The 20,413-nt window shown below is 41.6% G+C and overlaps 1 protein-coding gene across 3 annotated transcripts in view; it reads right to left on the bottom strand.

Annotated features, from left to right (window-relative positions):
* Positions 1 to 20,413, bottom strand: part of LMO1 (LIM domain only 1) — a 65,234-nt gene that overhangs the window by 39,153 nt on the left and 5,668 nt on the right. The window contains exon 2 of one of the 3 annotated variants that reach the window (XM_063398048.1): positions 16,405 to 16,506. The exons of the other annotated variants lie outside the window; for them this stretch is intronic. Coding sequence (XP_063254118.1) covers positions 16,405 to 16,429 — 25 coding nt within the window. The 5' untranslated portion in view covers positions 16,430 to 16,506. The remainder of the gene's footprint in view (positions 1 to 16,404; positions 16,507 to 20,413) is intronic. 3 annotated transcript variants of the gene reach the window in all.

The following is a 20,413-nucleotide window of genomic DNA, read 5'->3' as shown; positions in this document are numbered from 1 at the left end:
GTCTGGTACTGAAGCAAGAGTCACATGAACTTACATGGGGTTTTTGCAATTCAGCATGTAGCATTCACATCTGACGTTCAAGCCCAGAATTTCAGTCCACCACAGATCAACAAAATGCTGCTATTTTGTGGCAGTTACTGTACTCTTATTGCACTTCTAAATCTTTTTCTTGATGCTGAATTCAACCATTCTATCTTAAAGGCTATTTCTTACTCTTTTCCAGGCATACACTGACCTACACAGCAAAGTACCAAAAAATATAAAAACACAAGCAGGATCAAGTCCTGTTGGGTTTTTATTCCTACATGATGTCTTAGTGATTTCTTCCAGGACATAGCAAGCATTTTCAGCATTTACTTCATGAAAATTCTGCAGTTCAGCACCCACAGGATGTGCAAAACCTTTCCTTCACTGGGTAGGCATCTCTCCTGAACTCAAGGGTAAATACTTAAGTGGAAGGAGTGCTCTGAGAGCTGGCAGGGAACTGCTGAGTAAACACAGCCCTGCTACCGACACTACTCCTTTAATGACGAAATCATTCAGATGTTAAAGTTGCCTCAAGCGCTTGATTATGATATGCAGCGTGAGGAAAGTTCAAAATCAACTCCTCCTCCTGCATTCTCATACAACTTCAAACAGTAATAGGCACTTACCTGGCTTGCTTTACAGATCTTGCTTTGATAAGCAAAATTTTAACTAGGTTAATACCACTTGAAGAGTATTCATTTAATTGAAACAGAATGAGACTTGTCACACTGTTCACAGCTGGTACTGTAACAACTCTCATGACCCTCCCTTGTAGCAGGGACCAGCATAATCATCTTCACAACTGCCTTGTTCTGTAGATCTGACAGAAACTTGAGCCAAGACCAAGAAATGTTTGGTTTCTTTGATTAGACACCATGAAGGAGCATTCTTTGGAGAGTCAGTGCTGCAAGCTCACAAGCTGAATGAGAACAGCACACATTGAAAAACTATAACTACAGTTCAGGATTTGGCAAGGGATTTGTCAAGCTCAGTTTTTTATCTACCTGCTTGGAGTGGGAGTAGGGTGGGAACCAAGTTGTCATTTGAGACTAAAAGTCTTGTGGCTTGTGCAGAGGAAGGAGCCAACCACCCTGAGCAGAAAGAAGACAGGATGAAAGGAAGCAGAAGCAAACACTGAATATCCATCAAGTGTAGCACGGGGGCTACTGCAGCATGTCCACAGCTCCTTACTGCACTGTTTAATTTGGTAAAAAAGTTTACAGTGGCAAAAGATGGTGAAAATATTGGTCTCAAGAGGCAATCAGAGCTTTGTTTACAGTACAGAAAATGGATTCAGTTGTGTACAGTGAAACATGCCACACCTGAACTACAGTGACCACAAGGCAGCAGCTCCTCCAGCCTGGGAGTGCATGTGAAGTGAGGACATGACTGTCAGTCTCTGGTGTCATTTTTCAAGTCTTGCAGATGGAAACTGTCTGACATCGTGGCTGGTCACCTTCAGGAGACATCAAAATCATTCTCTTTCCCTCCACCTTGGCTGGTGCAGTTGTTGCCATCAGCTCACTGAGGATCCCATCAACACATATATTTCTTCTGAGAGTGACCACTGGCAAATTGCAGCTCTGGATGCGAGCATGGCCAAGCGCCACGGGGAACACAGAAATTGCACTGGGCACAATTAAAGCTGACCAGTACATTACTGCAGCATGGCCTCCGTGCTTGCTCTAACTCAGAGCCTGTCAGCATTTCCAGCATCTCTTCTTCCTGGATATGTTACAACAGTTGCAAGACAAAAAAAAGGCAAAAAACCCCACCAAAACCACCACGGTTTTACTTTAGCCTGTGATATTGGCCTACAGCCACATTGCACTCACCCTAAGACAATGCAGAAGAATCCTAAGAAATTGCTCAGGGAAATCAGATCTCTTTAACACAGATGCACCAAACCCTTGGGATTGTTCAGCTGGGAACAGCACTGATGTCTCTGTCAAACCCCAAGAAGGGCCTCAGTGCTGTGACTGTCACCAGGAAGGTCTTCAGTGTACCAGACATCACAGGAATCCCCACCTTCAGCAAGATGCTCACTGACTTAACACTAGCTGGCCCCTGTGTCCCAGCTGAAGTTTTTATGCTGTGGGGCACCTTCCCTGGATGCTCCATCATTTTGAGGAGCCACTGGCTTGGTGAGGAAGCTGACAGGAGGTCAGGAGCACACCTCAGCCCAGCCTGTTTTCTTTCCATAAGGTGCTCAGCAGGACTTCCACCTGACAGGCTGAGCTGCAGCAGGACTTTCTTTGGTCCAGACCCTGATGGAGCAGGAATACACCAGTCTGCAGCCTGGCATTGCATCCCACTGAGCCCATCACTGTGTGAGGCAGCTGCATTCAGCAGGACCTTTTTAAAAGCTACTGCAAGCTAGCAACTGCAAGTGCAACACCACAAACCCCACAGCCTTTTGTGAGTCAGCACCATTAATGTCATTCCCACATTAATTCATGATGCCTTTGAACACTGATGTTCACATGAAACCAGGTTAAAAATCCTCAATTCCTGGAAAAGGAGCAGTGATAATGCTGCACCAAGCTAATTTTATTTGGTTTGGGGTTTATTTTCCCATTCAAAAGAGCACTCTGCTGCCATTTCCACTACAAGCAACCCCATCTCATTATGGCCAAGCCCACGGGGTAGACCGTACGCAGGGGAAGAGAAGGAAAGATTTTGTGATACTTAGGAGCTGCACTTGCTGAAGAACAGCTGCAGCAGTCAATATCCCAAGCATGCTACCACAAGAATTACGTTTCTCTCCCATCCTCCCCAAAGTATTTAATTCAGGGCAGAAGGGGTAGAACGTGTTCACCTTTGAGCTCCCATGCCACAAGCAAGCATATTCATTCAGCTTCCCTATTTAACTAAATGGAGTTCACACATGCTGCAGGATAAAGTTACCTCTTGCCATCTGAAAGCAGACCAATCAATGCTGTACACAGAGAGTAGCATTTGAATCAGCCTTAAGTTAATTCTTAGTCGTCGAAACTGTGACAGCATGCTGACCCTTTCAAGTCAACTGGGAGCAGGCAATCTTTGCAGAAGATCCTCAGGCCTTTAATCAGATTCTCAGTGGGTTTTAAAGAGATACTACAGCATCAGTTTGTAAACATCTCTCTAGTGAAAATAAAGATTACTTCTGACCTAGCCAATTACTCAGTCCCAGAAGATATATCCTAGAGTTATAATTGAACGAACCATAGGGAAAGAAAATACATTTTAGGTAGGGGGTAGCAACCTCAAATCCCAACTTAGGATGCAGGCAGCACTGTATCCCACAAAAAGATCAGATACAGAGTGCAATGATTATAAAAAAGTCCATTAAATCATCTAGTCCTTTTTCCCACCATGGCAAGATTGCTCTCTTGAGCATAGAGCCCTACCAAGAAGATTGCAAATTATCAGCTGAATCTCTTCCTGTAAAGCAACTGTGATGGGGAAAGACCAGATCATTACTTTGAGGAGACCCATAATATGAGGTATTTGTTTACCACATCACAGAGAATCTGGGGTGAGATGACAGCTCCTGGTAGCATGGATTTGCTGCAATACAAGTAAGGAACGAGAAAGAAAATGCTGAAGAAAGAAAACAGAGGACCTGTGCTCAGCACTGAGACTGTCAGAGACATTAAACAGTCTCTTGTTGCATTACTTTAAAACTGTGCTTTAGCATGAGGAGCACTGCACTCCATTGTGGAGAGATATAATTACTGATTAAAAAAAAAAAAAGGAAAAAAAAAGAGAAGTTATTTATTCTGGAGCTATTACAGACTAATGTGTAACAGACATAATCTGATGGGCTGTAAAGGCTCTGAGGGCCATTACAGCCTCACAGGTCAGGACCTATTTGAAGGTTTTAAAGTTTGTGGATCACTGCTCTCAAGCTGAACAGCACAGGCAACACCTGCACACAGAAAAGCTAGGGGAGACTTCTGGGAGCAGCAGCTGCTTATGGGTTTTCACACTCAGATCAAACCAAATCACATCACTGGAAAGAAGTTCAGAACCTGCAAACATGGCTTTTGCCATTCTCATCAAGGAACTCACCCGTAAGATTGTAGCTTGTGCCTTTTTACTTACTTATTTATTTATTTTTAAAGGGAGCATTGAGGAAGAAAATTATACTATAACCTCTATGCTTCCCCATCAGGGCCTCCCTTCTATTTTACTTTCACAGAAAACTAAAATTCCCAGCCAAGTGACAGGTTTATAAAATTTTAATAGGGAAGAAAAAGGTAACCTCAGGCAGGATCTTACGCACAGACTTTTGCCATAAATGAATGTTCATGAAAACACAGGGGTTTTATGGAAACACTGACAGAGCTTCACAGGCTGTGACATAAATGCCTCGACACGGACTGATGAGAAGGACTAGCGAGTCCCAGCTCCTGCAGCCAGAGGCTATTGAACCATCCCTTTCTCTAACCCAAGCAAGTCAGCTTCATGCCTCCACTACCCTCTGAGGAAAGCGGATCTAGAGACCAAAAGCTCAGAAGCTTTTACATTAGTAGCCTAGAAATATTCTTAGCCATTTCCAACTACTTGTTCTAATGTTTTAGGGTAAAAAGTTCACTTTTCCTTCCTCCCTGGTATTTCCCTTCCCAGAGTGCTTATCCAGACCAGTCAGCCTTCATTTTGCAAAGGCAGATGAGTTGGCACACAGATTGCTCTTCATGAGCGTCCTCTCTGCCCCTACTTCCACATGGATTTATGGTCCCTTAGCTTCAGGGATCTGCAAGTTACCCATAGCAGACAAAGTCTACCAGTGCCTCTCTGCAGCATTATTAACAACAATCATTATTAGCAGTTTCTTGTTCAATTCATTCCAAGATGTATTTGTCTTTTACCAGCTACTTCACACCTCAGTCCTTTTGAGGTGAGTCGCCATCTGTCCAAGCCACCCTTTCCCTCTTCTTCTGCCCTTTCCAGCTCATGGTAATTCCTGCTTGTAGATGTTCCAGTGATCCCCAAAGAGATCAGCTGGGGTTCCTGGGCTCCTTTGTTACTGTTGTGAGCTTCATACAGGAATGAAAACAAAGGGCACAAGGCTTCAGTTCCTCTCCCACCAGTTACTTGCACCACAAAGCCTATCAGTGGTGGTTTTATGCCACCAGGAAATCTGTCCTCAGTGCTCACAAAGTAGGTATCCCCTCCTCTGTACCAAAAGGTCACCTGAATGACTCCTGTTGGAAAGCAGAACCCATGGCTTTGGTGTCAGGATCTAAAACACCACTCCTAAAGACAGTGATGCTTGAGGTTCATTTCCCCTCTTCTCCCAGGTTCAGAATAGAAGCATTATTTCTCATTCACAAAAAAACAAACAAACAAAAAACCAAAAAAACCCAAAACAGCAACAACAACCCACAAAAAAACCAAAAAACAAAAAAAACAAAACACACACACAAAAAACCACAAAAAAAACCCCACAAAAAACCAAAAACAACCCACAAAAACAACAACAACACCCCAAACAGATGCCACAAGGAACAGACACATCCTGTTTAGACTGTCATTTCTTAAAGCAGCAGCAATCTAAGAGCAGTGTTCCATAGCTAAGGTAGCACAGAATCAGAATGGTTGAGAAAAATCTTATATAACAATCCTATACAGAGTTAAAGGAGTTTGTTACTTTTTGCTAGCCACGAGTTTGTTACTTTTTGCTGTACAAGCACTTCTGCAAGTCAAAATTTTCCTTCTAGAAAACTTGAAGCTTCTTAATTGTAAGAGAAATATGGGTAGCCATGAATGGTACCTGTGCCATAAATAAACCCAGTGGTTCTCTCAAGCATGACAGAGACATAAAGTGGCCAAGACCCAACCCTACCCAAAAGCTCCTCCTGATCTCTTCAGAATTTAATTGGCATTCTTTTTAGCACATACACAAGGCAGATTAAAACAAAAAGCCAAACAGTGTGCAAGGTGGAAGCACTATGACATGGTATTAAAATGTCAGAGGTTTGAGCTCTGTGTTGGTTTAGTCATGAGTTACCAACAACCACCGATGGCAGACATAAAGCTTCCCTTGAATTATTAAGCATAAAACAGCAGACTGTAATATTTTGCTAAACCAAAGTACAGACACAGACAAAGATGTCATTTCAATATTTGAAACCAGCAAGTTTAATTTAAAATAAGAGCAAACCAATAAGCTCAGAAAATAGCAATGTGTGAGAGGAAAATTACACTGCTAGAGAAAAAAGTGGAAGGACTTAAGAAATTTATAAAAGTAATCTCCAAGTGGAAATTAGAAATCAACCCCTAGAAACAGAATAACACAAAAGAAATATTACTGTCCACTTTCTAAATCAATATAACACTGCTACACGACAGAATTACCATGGTAACTCAAGTAAAAAGAATAAAGCAATTCTTATTATTTCAAAATAAAATCACAGCCTGAAGCCCAGCTTTTATTACAACTGCTGATAGATCGCTGGCTTGTATTTATCTGAAATATTGCTTTTCAATCAGCTATTTTATGAATGTACAAATTTCACTGAGCAGCCCACTTAGACCAAATGCTCAAAACCTGCCCCCCAAAAAACTAGTCAAGGAATCAATTATATATATGCATACTTTCTTTCTTTTTTTTTTTTTTTTTTTTTTTTTAAGGGAGCATTACTATATATATTCTTTTCCCACTCTATTCAAGTTAAAGGGAGATAAGGAAATGAGCGAGAATAAGTTAAAACCTTGTTTAGTCTGACCTCTTTAAATTCCAACTTAGACTCGCTGGAAAAACAACAAAAAAGCAACAGAACAACAGTAATAAGAAAGAACAAAGAGGAATAACAGCATACCCTAAACACTGCAGCCCTGCACAAGGACAGGGAATGCGCGTACATCAGGGGGTGTGCACAGACACACACATGAGAGGAGGCACATCTGCTCCCTCCTGATCAAAGGCAAAGAGAAAACACTGTCTAAATACAAAGTTGCTCAAGGACGTTTTGACTTGCCCTGCTGGGTACCTCAGACTTTTCAAACATTGTTTGTACAGCTTGGAAAGTGCATCAGGCTCAGGATACTTGTCTGCGTTTCAAGCGCGCTGAAGGCACAGCTCAGCCGAGTTCCCCCACGCCCCCACTGCTGGTGCCACCTTTTAAACACATTAGTGCGAGGGGAAAACCAGCAGGTCACCTTCTGCTCTCCTCCCCCGGACGTTCAAAAGAGCATCGATCGGCACCTGAAAGCAACAGTGGGACTTCAAAAGAACAGGCTCCTCCTCTGCCCCGGCCGCAGCTCACACCGCGGACCAGCCCTGTGCCCAGGTACGGGCAGAGCTCCGCGGGGCTTCGGGGCAAACACACGGACAACCAACACAACTGCTGCCTGAGAAGTTAAGGCACCATCTACCAAAAAAAAAATGGTCCCTGAGGAAATGTCTGAAGACTGTCAGGCTGTTTTACACCACAGCCTTACATCATTTTTTCTGTGGCCCCCATGAAATGGAAGAGGGGGACGAGACCGGCACTCACAGTCACAGCAGGAGCAGGAGGGGAACGTGACCAACGCTCATAATTATGGCAGGAAGATAGGCTAGCAAAGGCTTTTCTTCAACACTTTGCAATTGCTTGGACTGGACTTCTGGGATTAAAAAAAAAACCAACCAAAAAAACCCCACCAAATTAAAAGTGCCAATTGAGAGGTGATCAATAAAACTGCTCCCGAAACAGTTAAGGAGAGCAGTTGCTTCAATAGCACTCTGTCCTTCCCAGGAGGTCCAGAAGTTATTTCTCCTTCTTCTGCAGAAGTCTGACCTCCTAACCCACCGTGGGACAGCAGGCAAGGTAGGACCCAGGTCCAGCCGAGAGAAAACAGAGAGGAACAAACCAGGGACAGCTAAAACACAAAAGTCCACCCATGCCTCATGGAGGTCAGGCACATCCCCCAGATATCCAGGCCTGAGTTCCAGGGGATGATCACTCAGGGTGCACAAATTCCTCAGTACTGGCAAAATGCTTTGAGGATTAAAAGCAGCAGTGATATGCCAAGTATCATAGCTGGAAGTAAAGACAAATGCTGCAACAAGCGCAATAAGCCACCTGCCAGCTGTCTTTTACATTAAAATATTTCAGTGTTCTTAGAGCTGCTTAATTTCCCATCTCGCTCCAAGTCCAGAGGAACTTTGTGGGTTGCTAGCTTTGCCATGCAGCAGTGACATCGCTCATTATTTTTAAAATAGATTTAGAACTTGTGATCACACAGCTCAATCTAGAAATATGCACTGTTTTTAGTATAATGTTGTCCTTTGCCGTCTACTGCAAATGGGTTTAAAAGCAGTCATGGAAACAATGTGTGCTTAATCTGAATGTAGACTGCAGAGAGGTTGCACATTCAAATATCCTGTTTTATGTGGTATCTGGTTGTATTTTAAAACACTTTTTATATACTTGGAGCCAGCTGAGGTCACAAACAATCTCATACAGATTAGAAAAGGGAAAGAAGCTAGGGGGAGCAATGGGGAGCCCGCTCTGGCACACTAAAATAGGACACTCTAAATATCACTTAGTATTTCTTTAAAAGAAAAACCGGCTGAAATAGTAAGCTTCAGAGAAACAATAAATGCAGAGGTGGTTAAAGAGTTTTTATTCAAATAAACTCTTGCCCCAGGAGATGGAAGTAGAGTCTTGAAATTTACATGTGCTAAAAGCATCAGTGTGACACTTTTTGGAAAAAAAAAAAAGGGGGGAGTGGGGGGAATACCTTCGTTGTTATACATGACAAAATAGCAACTAAATGTTTGCTTTGATCCCAGCGCGTAAAGGGTGAAGCTTTTAGGCAAGGAGCGGCAGGTGATCTCAGCTCTTCTGCAAGTCCTAATGCTCCTAAAAGCCACTCTTCCAGTTTCTGTAATTGGGCATCAGTAGTTAATGTAGTATTGACTGCATTACATGCTCCTGTGCATCCTCTCACTAATGCCAATTGCATCACCTTGTACATTTACCATATTGCTTAGCCAATAGCTGTTAAAAGCAATCCAAATCATGAATCATATAGGAAACTTTTAGCAAGACACGACATCCAAAGGAGACAATTTACAGTTGAGTTAATCTGGGTACATTAGCGAGACATGGATTCAGGAAGACAGACCAATTTATGTTACTTTGGTTTTACCCTTTATTGCTTTGTATAGGCAAATGAATGGAAGGGCATGGAGTAAAAACAGATATAAAGGAGTCCTTTTCAAAACAGATCTCCATTCTGTGCAGACAGGTCAAAGGGTTTGAGACTGATGCTTATTTAGGCTTTCATAACCGTAACAGGGTACTTACAGAAATCATTTTCCACAAATGAGTATAAGGATAAATATATAATGGATCCTGAATAATGTTCAGTACCCACCCTCACTGCAAGTACATTAACACAGAAACCTGTCTGCTCAACATTATGTAAGGCATGGCCTGTCGAGGAGTCACCTGCCACCAGGAATGCCAGGAAGAGGCTTCACACAAGGTCCCAGGCAGGTCTGCTCATGAGCTCAAGGCAGCAGGTGTTCTGGAAACACCAAGGCTCACCAGCTCCAGCCAGTCTTCTGCCCAAATAACTCTACCACATCACTTGTGAACACACAGAAAGTCCAGTCTTCTCCTCCCTATCTGCCTTGAAGAGAATGCCTCTTTTTGAAACATATATCCATTTCTCTGGAACAGAAGGAAAGGATACAAGCAATAAACACATATTGTTTAACCCACTTCAGCTGCAAGGTACAGCCAACCAGGAAGGAAATTAGGAGTGAGTTCCCTCTGAAAAAGTACATTTTATGGAACAATTTCACACTGGAGGCTTGACCAAAAGATGCATAGCAAATCGACATAGCCCCTTCCTGCTGTTCTGATCAAGCTCAGTAGCATCAGTAAAATAGACATGGGGGGAAAAAAAAAAAAAAAAAAAAAAAAAAAAAAAAAAAAAAAAAAAAATAGGACAGCTACAGAAAGGGTGTAGTGTACAGTTGCCTCAGCTTTTATGGGTAGTGAGTAATTTGCAGTATTTGTGGAGGGGAAAAAAAGTGGTAGAGGAAATCTAGGGGAAATAATGGCTTTTCAGCCAAAAACTTACAAAAGAAAAACTGAACTGCATCCTTAAATATTGGATTCCAAAATACTGGAAACTCTGGTGCTTTAAGCCTATTTTAAAAAAAGACCATGATTCCCCTTTGAAAAGCTTCCAGAAGTCCCTTCGAAAGAGTTGCACATGCAGGGAAAATGCCAAAACAAAACATTTTCACTAGCTGATCAATTTAAACAGCTGTGGTAAAGCTGCAGCCACTGGCACCATCATTAACAATTTAAAGCATGGCTGCTTTTGTCTTCCTTCCCAGTTACATTCTCATTATGCCTTTTTATTTATTAGAAACACAGTCCTCCGGAATACATTTCTGTATCTCAGATCCATAATAAACCAAGTAGGAATATCCCCGGCTTCTACTCAAATGGATGTTGGCGAGAGGGTTAATTGTTTAATTCTGGTCCAAGTTCTCTGCAGTTCAGTCATGAATATGCAACAATCAGCCACTTTTTCTTTAAGAGAAACTAGAACTGTTGATATCAATAGTTTAAAAAGAAGACAAATAATACTTTCAGTGCCCAAATGACCCTTTCAGGATTTGGTTAGCATGCAAGGAACTATGAACGTTGGTGTAAAGAATTCAAAAATGTTCAATGAAATTTAAAAACCCTCTAAATTTGGACAAGAGCATCCATTATCTGCTTCGATATGGAATGTAAGTAGAAAGCAGTTTGCAAGAACATTCGCTGGAGAGTTAAGCGTCTGTTTGCATGGATAGCACCCCATATTGTACTTGGAAACTTGGGCTTGGGAGTTATCCCACCGGAGGACAGAGAAAACACACACACAGAGAACTAAAAAAACAGTAGCTGTGGTGAATTCTCTCAGATTGGTTTAATTATGTTAATCTAATAGTGAACAACTTTCATTTTAAAACACCCTTCCCTCCACCCCCAAGTCTTCAGTGAATAGGAGCTACATTGACTGAATAAATCATTCCCTGGCAACAGTTACGCACATTATTGAAGTTGGAGGCAGTGATTTCTATACAGTTTAAAACAATGCCTATGTGTTCTAAATGATGACAATTCTGTCCAATTTTTAAAAGATACAGACCCATTAGAGTTTTATAGTTCAGCATTTAGCAGCATCTGCAGTGCCTTCATTATTCTTATACTGCAACACTTAATGCTTGATACCATTATTCTGATTTTGAATTGATTTCAAGTAAAATACCTTATTTGCCATAAACTTTCATATTCTTTACCTAAGTAGGACTCCTCGCAGATGCAATCAGTCATAATGCTAAAAGAACAGTTTGCCTTTAGCAGAAATGTAATAGTTCATGCTAATGACAGCGAAGGAAAACTGAGCAGCAAGCACATTTCCAAAGAGAAGAAAACCATCTCTAAACTCAATGCCTGAAAACCTTAAGAAAGCCTCCAAATGAAATCAATTAATCCTCCAACCATGATAAATTTCTTAACCATTTAAGAAACCTATTTCAGACTCTGTTGTGACCCTTTATCACCAGACCTAATGGATTACTTTATTAATAATGCACTGCTCTTAAAAGGAATTTTTCTGAAGATTCTACCGTAAGAGAGCATTTTTGGAATGGCTATGACAAACAGACTGACATGTTCATGATGTTCATGTTGTATTTATTAAAGATAATAAAATTTAACACTAACTCCAAAGAAGACAAATTATGTTCTGCTGCCAGGGTATCAAGTATACTTTCTACTGCATTAAACCAAAATTAGAGCAAACAGATTTCCAAGAACAAGCTCCTTCCTTTGCCCTATTGCCCAAGCTGAAAAATGTCCTTACACTGTTTCAACACTTGTTATGTCAACCAGGCAATTATCACGTGTCAACAGCATCTGGGGATGAAGTAGGATGACATCCTACCCAGATCCTTCAGCTATCTAGTCTGAACAAACACTAGGAACTATTTGATTGCCTGCCATACTCCTATACAAAGCAGGTTGCTCCTCTTAGGCCTGCTACCTCCTTTCACTCCTTCTCATAGGATGAGATTTCTTTAAATGGATATCTAGGTTATTAGTGCTCCAACTACAGTAGCCTTCATTTCTTGAATAGGTTTAGGCAATTACTTTACTAACCCGTGGTTCTGCCGCGTTTCCATATTTGCCATTTCACGGGCAGAGGGAATTTCCAAGAACTACTTCTAGCTCCACACTTGGAGAAACAGTCCAAATGTTTTTTTGGTCCTTTATGGCCAAACTGAGCTCATGTTCTGCTGCCGAATGTGCTCCAGTTTTATTTATAGCAATTTTTTGACAATTTTTAATCGCCTCTTCATGAATATATTAATTCATTGCTGTACTTCTGAGTCACAAAAGGACACTGTGTCATGAACTAAAACCAGACCAAACTTCCAAAATCAAACCAAAACCATATGTGTGAAGATCAAGCCCTCAAAAAACCACCAGGTAACTCAGCTAAATAGGCAAAAAATAAGGTCTTTGGTGACCTTTATCAGTATTTTTTTAAGACGTTGATGTCTGCAAAGATGCGTAAGGATTCTTCATACATGGTAGTGTAGACACCAGTGGACCACGGAGAAGGTCAGAGGTAGAATGGCACAGGAGATAAAAAGGAAAAAGAGAGAGAGCTTCAGGAACATTAGGCAACAGAAAAGCTGAATGCCATGTCACATGAGGAAAAGCCACCATGCCTTTTCCCTTTCTCTCTGCATGATTCCTCAATAGGTACACCTGAGAAAGGTACGCTCAAAGGAAAACGAAAGATACCAGCAGCACGCAAAACTCTTCTTTCCACATGGTACAATTTGTACCTGCCGTATTTTAGTGCGTATAAAGATTTTTATCTGCAGAACAGGACTGTTTGGACCTGTGTTGCTGGAGATAGATGGATTACCTATCCATCTATAGGATACCCCTACCAACAGGTATCTCCATATGCAGCTGGCATGCTCCCTGGTGAAGCCAGCCCACAGCTCTGCTGTCCTGGCCAGGGTGCTCTGGCACAATTCCTGTCACTGACATTATACAATCTATTTCTCAGCTTTTCTAATTCCAAATGCTGCATTTTTTTGCCTTCTGTGAGGGGTAAGATGGGCTCTCACACAACAGGGAACCCAACTGCTGCACTAATCCAGTTTCAAATTACCTAACATTCATTGCCCTAAATACCACCCATCCACCTAAGACCCATTTTCAAACCCCAATGCCCACAACCACTGAGTATTCATATTTCTCTTTTAATTTAAAAAAAATATATATAAAAAACCTTTCTATATAAAACCAAGGTACACATTTAATGGAGTCCTCTGATATGTTATTTACTCAGCCCACTCCTGTGATCTGTTTAATCAGAGTTCTGCTCAAAAACACAAAGGACCCCTGATTTGAGGTGCTCCTGTCTATGCAAACATCAGGATGAACACACAGCTGATCAGTGTTTTTACAAGTGCACACAAACTCCACAATTTGGTTGAAGGATGCCATGTCTGGTTAACACAGCACAAGTTAGCTGAAAAGGAAACTTTCACCCCCCACACACATAACAAAGAGCCGTGATTTCTATTAGTGCATTTCATACCATACATGCTGATTACCAGGCTGTGCTTCATTGTTAGCAGAGATTACAGCTGGGATAAGCTGAAGCTTTTTCCTAATTGCTATTATGATGACTGAATTTTTGTTTTGTGTCAAGCATTATTCACACATTATACTCCAAAATTTGATCCCTCTATGATGCATTATTGATTCCATGCATGCAATCATACTGCCGCCAATGTGAAGAATTAATTTGGGCTATTCTACTTGATTTGCATTGCTCCATCATAGCAGAACATAGTTCTGTAGGGAGGCACAAATTGAAAAGAGAGATTTAACAAAATACATAAAATGCTGCTGCCCTTTAAAAGAGATGAATCCTAAAGAGGGGAAAAAAAAAACAAACCCAAAAAACCCAAACGCAGCACAACACGTGTGGTCCAGAAAGAATAAGGTCAGTCAGCCAAATTCATCTTAGTCAAAGGAAGGTTACAAGAGTAGCCTTATGCCTCTAATAAAGTAAACTAGCTTGCTTCAACTTATATTGCCAAAGAAAACAACTGAACACCTCTGAGAGTGACACTGTTTCAAAGCCTTTGAAACCCTGTTAGCTTCATTTGTTTTCCCAGCATAAGCAATACTCAAGCACTTAGTGTGTCTTTTATCCACAGGCCCGTCAACTGCAAAGCTGATCTAGAAGATGTGTAACAGATGCTCCACATCTACTAATTTTTTTTTAAAGTTCTACTGTGTTAACAAAGGAACTTACGAGATCTTAACAGAAATAAAGCCCGTGGGGACTTTTTTTTCCTCCACAAATAAGATTATTTCACAGTTTTGGGATGCCAACTTAATTAGCACAGAATAAATTCAGAAGGGCATGACAACTTATACAGGGACTTTGATCTCACATTGGTCAACGCTTAATCCAAATCTGATTGAATTTGCATTAAAAGGGGCACTGAAAATGATGCATTTCTGCTTGGTCTCATATTTTAAAGGTGTCAAGTTTTTCTGAAAAGCTCACAATTTTCATTGTCCCAAACACGTCATGAAACAAAATCTCACATGCCATCCCAGAAAGTAGACTAAAATCCTACGTGTGAACATGCCAGCATGAGAATTTTAGAAATCAAACTTATAGCGAGATAAGACCTCAAAGTGCTACGTCTAAAATACTCCCTTTTTTGGGAAGCAAGGAAAGGAGAGAGGGAAGAGAAGGGAAGCAGAACGGAGAGAAACTTTAGTAGAAGACTTCTGGTCTTTCAAAAGCCAAGCCTTCCTCATTATTCTCCAGTGCAGTATTAAATCAGTTGTAAAATACTAGAAGACAGATATGGGTTGTGGAATAAAAATCATATAATTTGAACTTAATAGCACTGAGCAGCTTTCAGTACTAGTCACTAAACATGGTCAGCATGACTCCAACACAGGAAAGTAAGTGACTTTAAATTACAAGTTATTTTTCTCATAAATATTTTAAAAAGCAATACATATATTCAAGTAAAATCAATGCTACCGCCAAAATGCCCAACTTCCAATTTCTCCAAGTTCTTTTGCTCCCTGTGAAAAGCTGTTTCCTGTCTACAGTCTTACAAATATTCAGTAATTTCTCTTACTTCCAAATGGCAACAGCCTAAGGCATTTTTTTAACACTTAAAGAGGTTTCTGAAATAAATTTTAAAAGATAGGAAAATTCATTCCACAGCCCACTTCATCCATTTATACACGTGGAATGAAATAAGGAGATAATGGGTAGAAATGCCTTTTAAAAGTTAAGATGCAGGTCCCATTTTCCATACTCAAAGTGCCACCAGGCAGAGGTCCTTGGCAAGAGGCAGCACCATGGACGGAAGTCCATGTGGATGGCTACAGAAGCCTTCTGCTTTGTCTCAGTTTTAATCCTTGCTTTTAGTGTATGAGCTATGAGGGAAGACCTAAGGCACAAAGCAGCCTTAGCCAAAAAAAAACCAAAAAACAACTCAAGCAACCTTCATTGAAAAGTTGTGATTGGACTTACCACCTTCATCCCAGAAACTACTGATGATTGAGAAGTTAAGTTGCACACCCTGGCAGGCACCATGCAAAAGATAGCATCAGGTCATTCAGGCTACTAACGCTGTCTGATATTCCTCACAGCAATTTGTTTCCCTTAAGTATCCTTGATAAGGACTAGTCAGCTTAAAAAAATAAGCATATGTGAATCCTAAAATCAGTCAAGCTCTCCTTCAGCTTCATTCATGAAATTACATCCCAAAAGAACCTCCACTTCTGCTATTATAAGAAGGGAGTAAATTCTTAGAATAAACCAATCTTGGGGATTGTATTGCCACAGAGGCTTATTAGCTTACTGTCATTATGTTTATAGCTATGAAGAAAAGCTGTGAGAAATAGATATTAAAGGTGCACATTAAAGAGACCTAAATGGCACACAAATAAAAGGGAAAGAAAAATCCCAAAATTAGATTTACAATAAAAGCTGTGAAAACAAACAGGCTAAAATGGATATATTAGATTAACTTGCAGAAATAAAAATCTACATAGATATTAAAAAAAAAAAAAAAGTCAAGCTGTTTCTGCTGTGTCCGTCAGCAAATAGAGTCTGGAGTAAACCATTCTTGGCTGTCCGATCATGTCAGAGATGAGGTAAAAGAAATAAAAAGCAAGCATGCTTTTACCTACACAAGATAAAAACATCAGAAGCTCAGGGCAGAACACTCAGGAATGCGCACATCTGTTTCAAAACTATCTATTTCTACATTAGCAACACACAGAAGACACTGAGCACAGGCTTACACAATCTCAGCCCACCTACCGTCCTCCTTGTCCAGCACCATCATCTCCGCAATCAAGGAAAGTCCGGGCACAGACGCTCCTTCCGCAGCAGCCTCCGCTCAGAGGAGAGGAGAGCAAGTCTCTGGGAACACAAATGAGCTACGGTACAGCTGATCGTCCTTTAGCAGCAAGTGAGCTCTAATTACCCAGTTGTCCAGCTTTTAACCTAGATTGCACTCAGTTAGAATTACACTCAGAAATAAAGCACTTTGCAGATACAAAAGCAGTCTCACCTACTTTTGTGCCTCAGAATTGCAAGGAACTAAAACCGCAATTTAGAAAGAAGGGGGATCAGAGCTGTTTCTTTGGTTCTCACCTTCTAAATGGCTCAATTTACACAGTATAATCTATTTTAACGTAATTGCCTTTAATAGCTCATAACCCCGGCTGTTGCAACTACACAGCTCTCAGCCTTATAAAGTGTTTTCCCTTTGGATTTAAGCTGAATCCAAATCCGAAATTATATTCAGAGAGGGTAGACTACCTAAGCCCGACTAGTGCTGCCTCTGCCTCTCAATTGGTGAGCCCTGCACACTTGCGATGAATAAATGCACGCGTTTCCCAGGGCCCCCTCTCGCTCCTGCCGGGATTTCCCGGCGGAGCCGCTTCCCGGCTCAGCAGCACCACCTGCAGCCCGCCCGGCCCCCGCCCAGGTGCCGCCGGCCGCGGGGCCACCTGCGCCGCCGCCGCTTTGTCCTCTGCGGGGCCGGGCCGCGGGGATGCTCCAGCTCTGCTCCCGCTCTGCTCCCCCTCTGCTCCAGCTCTGCTCCCGCTCTGCTCCCCCTCTGCTCCAGCTCTGCTCCCTGCCAGCCCGGACTGTGGCTGGCGCCAAGCAGCAGCTCGGGCAGGTCAGAGGCTCACAACTCTCCGCAGCTGATGCCGGCTGCGTTACACCAGCCCCGCTGCTCCCAGTTACATTTCACACATCTCTGGTGACCTAAAACTTGATACTAATTTCTGCACAAATATTTTGGGTTTGTTTTCACATGTCGGTATTAGTTTCGGGGTGTACTCCGGAGAATACGGCTCCATTTTCACTAGGTTGATATTAAAATGAATTTACCTAATCAAATGCAGTGCAAACCTGTTAAGGTTTCAGAATTCACTTCACTTTTCAGAAATGCCATCAATGCTCAAATATAAAGTGACAAGCTGGGGGCCCACGTCTTTTATCCTGCATCCTGCAACTCTCATTCCTTTTACAGACAAGTCATCTGTTGTCTCCAATGGCTCTCGCAAGGACTGCGGGATCAGACACTTCGCTACCAAGATCAACTGCACTCATCTCAGTCTTTTAATCTGAGAAAATGTCTCATTTCTTTAATGATACTTCTTCCTCCCCTTTACAACTGATACAACGGTACTCTAAAAGAGCATGATAGCGGGCTCAGGTTATATATCCTTAATACCGATTTTTAATTAGATTCCTTATCCTTAGCTGAAGTGGCTTTTCCTTCTCCTTCATTCATAATACTTAATCCTAACAGTCCTTGAGAATATTTGATGTTAAATGTATCATTTTACATTGAACTGTTTTCATCTAGCTCTTCCAACAACTCCTGTTTCCTAGTGATACTAGTTTGCAAGTGTTGAATATGTATTTTAGCGTAAGAGTGCAACCACCATAAATAATCACTTTCTTTTAGGAAGTGTCATAAGCTAAAAAGGAGGAGGACTTCATCCTAAAGATTAAAGTCTAATAGTTAAAAGCATCCACGCAAAAACTAACAAAACCACAGTCTTTTCAAGATTTGAGGCACTTCAACACTTTCAATATATGTTTGCCTTCATCAGAAAATGGTGAACTCCAAAAATGTTCCAGCGTTCTGACTGTGTGCCTTTCAACCCTGCCACCTTCAAAAAGGACAGACTTACCCCAAAATACATGGTACATTTCAACTTCCACTATTTGGTAACTACAAGAAAGGCAAGGTTTTGCTAAAAATGAAGTTAGTCATTATCTGTCACAGCTGACTTCTGCAGCCGAGCAAACTAGAAGACATAATGCACCCATGAAAAAATACGCAGTACTGGACCAATGTACATTTTATTCCTTTACTGCTCCATCATGTCACAGAGGCTGGATTACTCCCTATGCAAATAGATTTCTTTCAACATTTTATCTGCTTACTCATTTCACACACCAACAATTAAAAAAAGAGTTTTCTAACCCGCAACACATTTGTACAGCAATCTGAGTCAACTACAATTAACAGTCTGTTGGAATTAATCATGCTACCTGATGTCAGTTTACTTTTTTAAGCAGAAATCTGGTCTTTGCGATCAAAACATTTATGTATTTGAAAAATATCTTAACTCGCTTTATCTCGAAATTTATAAATGCGCTGCACGGTGCGTAGGTTGGCTTGCCCACAGCAAATTCTGCAGTGATTTACATAGTGGAACCAACTAAAATGTGAGCCTTGAAGTTTTTCCCTCTCAATCTTTCTTTCCCCCACCCTTCTGATGTCTCTTCTCTCAGTTTGTTACATTTGTTCAGGGAAGATACCTGCCAAAGTTCCACTGTGAACCAGGATTTTCTAATATCAAGTCATGTTGCATCAGTCAAGTTATATTATGTCACTTCAAACATACAAGATGCTGTTACCTCCTTGACATAACTTGACGTGATGCCACAACACATCAAGTCAGAAACATTATTATTGTTGTTATTTTTCAGTCTGCCCCTTCATCCTCAATGATATCTTTGAAGACCCATAGAAAAGTATTATTGAGTCTCTGCTACTTCTCAAGTCCACAGAGCGTGCTTGCCAAGGAAGCGTTTTGCTCACAAACCTCGAGTGGAAACACAAATCTGCAGTTATTGCATTGCTGGGGCAATCCTGGTGTCACACTGGGGCTGGTACACAGCCCTAAGGCCCTGAGCTGAAAGAGCGGGCAGCTGCCTCTGAGGCCAATGGCCATGGCCCAGCCTCCCACGGAGCCTTCAGGAATGCAAAAGCAAGGGGCACATATCTACACGGCAGCAAGTGCCCTCCTTGCGATGCACCAGGACCTCTGGGAGGGGTAATCCTGAAATCCTGCCTTGTCTGTGCAGTAATAACTATGAATACCCCCACCGCTGCCAGAGACCTCAAAAGAAGAAAACCCCTCAAAGAAAAACTCTACATGGCAAAGCCTCTTAAATCAAGGGGAGAATTGGATAGTAGCCACAACGCTGGGATTTTTAGATGGTAAAAATGAGACTGGCTTCTGGGAAGGAAAAATAAAAGAAAAAAAAAGGGCCATTTATGGGAGTAAAACAGACCCATTTTTATTAAGCTCATTCAAGCTTGATTTCAAAAGGAATTGGTTAGCAAAAGCTTCCATTTTAGTCCATTTGTAACCTATGCAGGTCCAGCATCCCCTTTTAACATTCACAGATGAGCGGACAAGTGGAGCCCATTTGAATCAGGCAGAAAAAAACTTACAAAGGTAAAATGACCTCTTTTTAAGAAAAGTTTCTTCTCTGAGTCTCACCTCCTGTCCCCAATTTCTCCAGAGCACCTTTAAAAGTGACCATAATTTCTCCTCAAGCATAACTACTCTGTCAACAGCACAGGAGATTCCTAGGCATTACTGCACCTTGTTGCTCTGATCTTCACATCCCTCTCACCAGGGGTTTGTTTCCTACTTTGCTCATTTTTTTAAGTGTACCCTGCACTAATTTCCTCTTTACCTCTCCCATCCACCACCATTATTCCCTTTCATACACAGCCGCTCATGAAATCTCCTGGAAGAAGGCTGTTGAGAACTGTCTGGATAATCAAGGGTTCTAGTTTCATTTCCTTACAGCACTGTCAGGCCGGCCCCGAGCTCCTCGTGTTTAATGAGTACGTCTGAGACACTTGAAAGAGCCCAAACACCCCTATTAGGAAACCCTCTTCAGATCTCGGTGTCTCCTCGCAGCTCACCTGTGCCTCTCGGCCCTGCAAAGGAGGCAGCATCCTGCTGGCAGCCTGTCAATCACAGGGAAACAGACACGGGTT

This window comes from Prinia subflava, chromosome 5, assembly GCF_021018805.1.
Source record: "Prinia subflava isolate CZ2003 ecotype Zambia chromosome 5, Cam_Psub_1.2, whole genome shotgun sequence".
NCBI lineage: Eukaryota > Metazoa > Chordata > Aves > Passeriformes > Cisticolidae > Prinia > Prinia subflava.
Note: the sequence above shows the minus strand (reverse complement) of the source record. Positions and strands in the feature narration are given on the sequence as shown.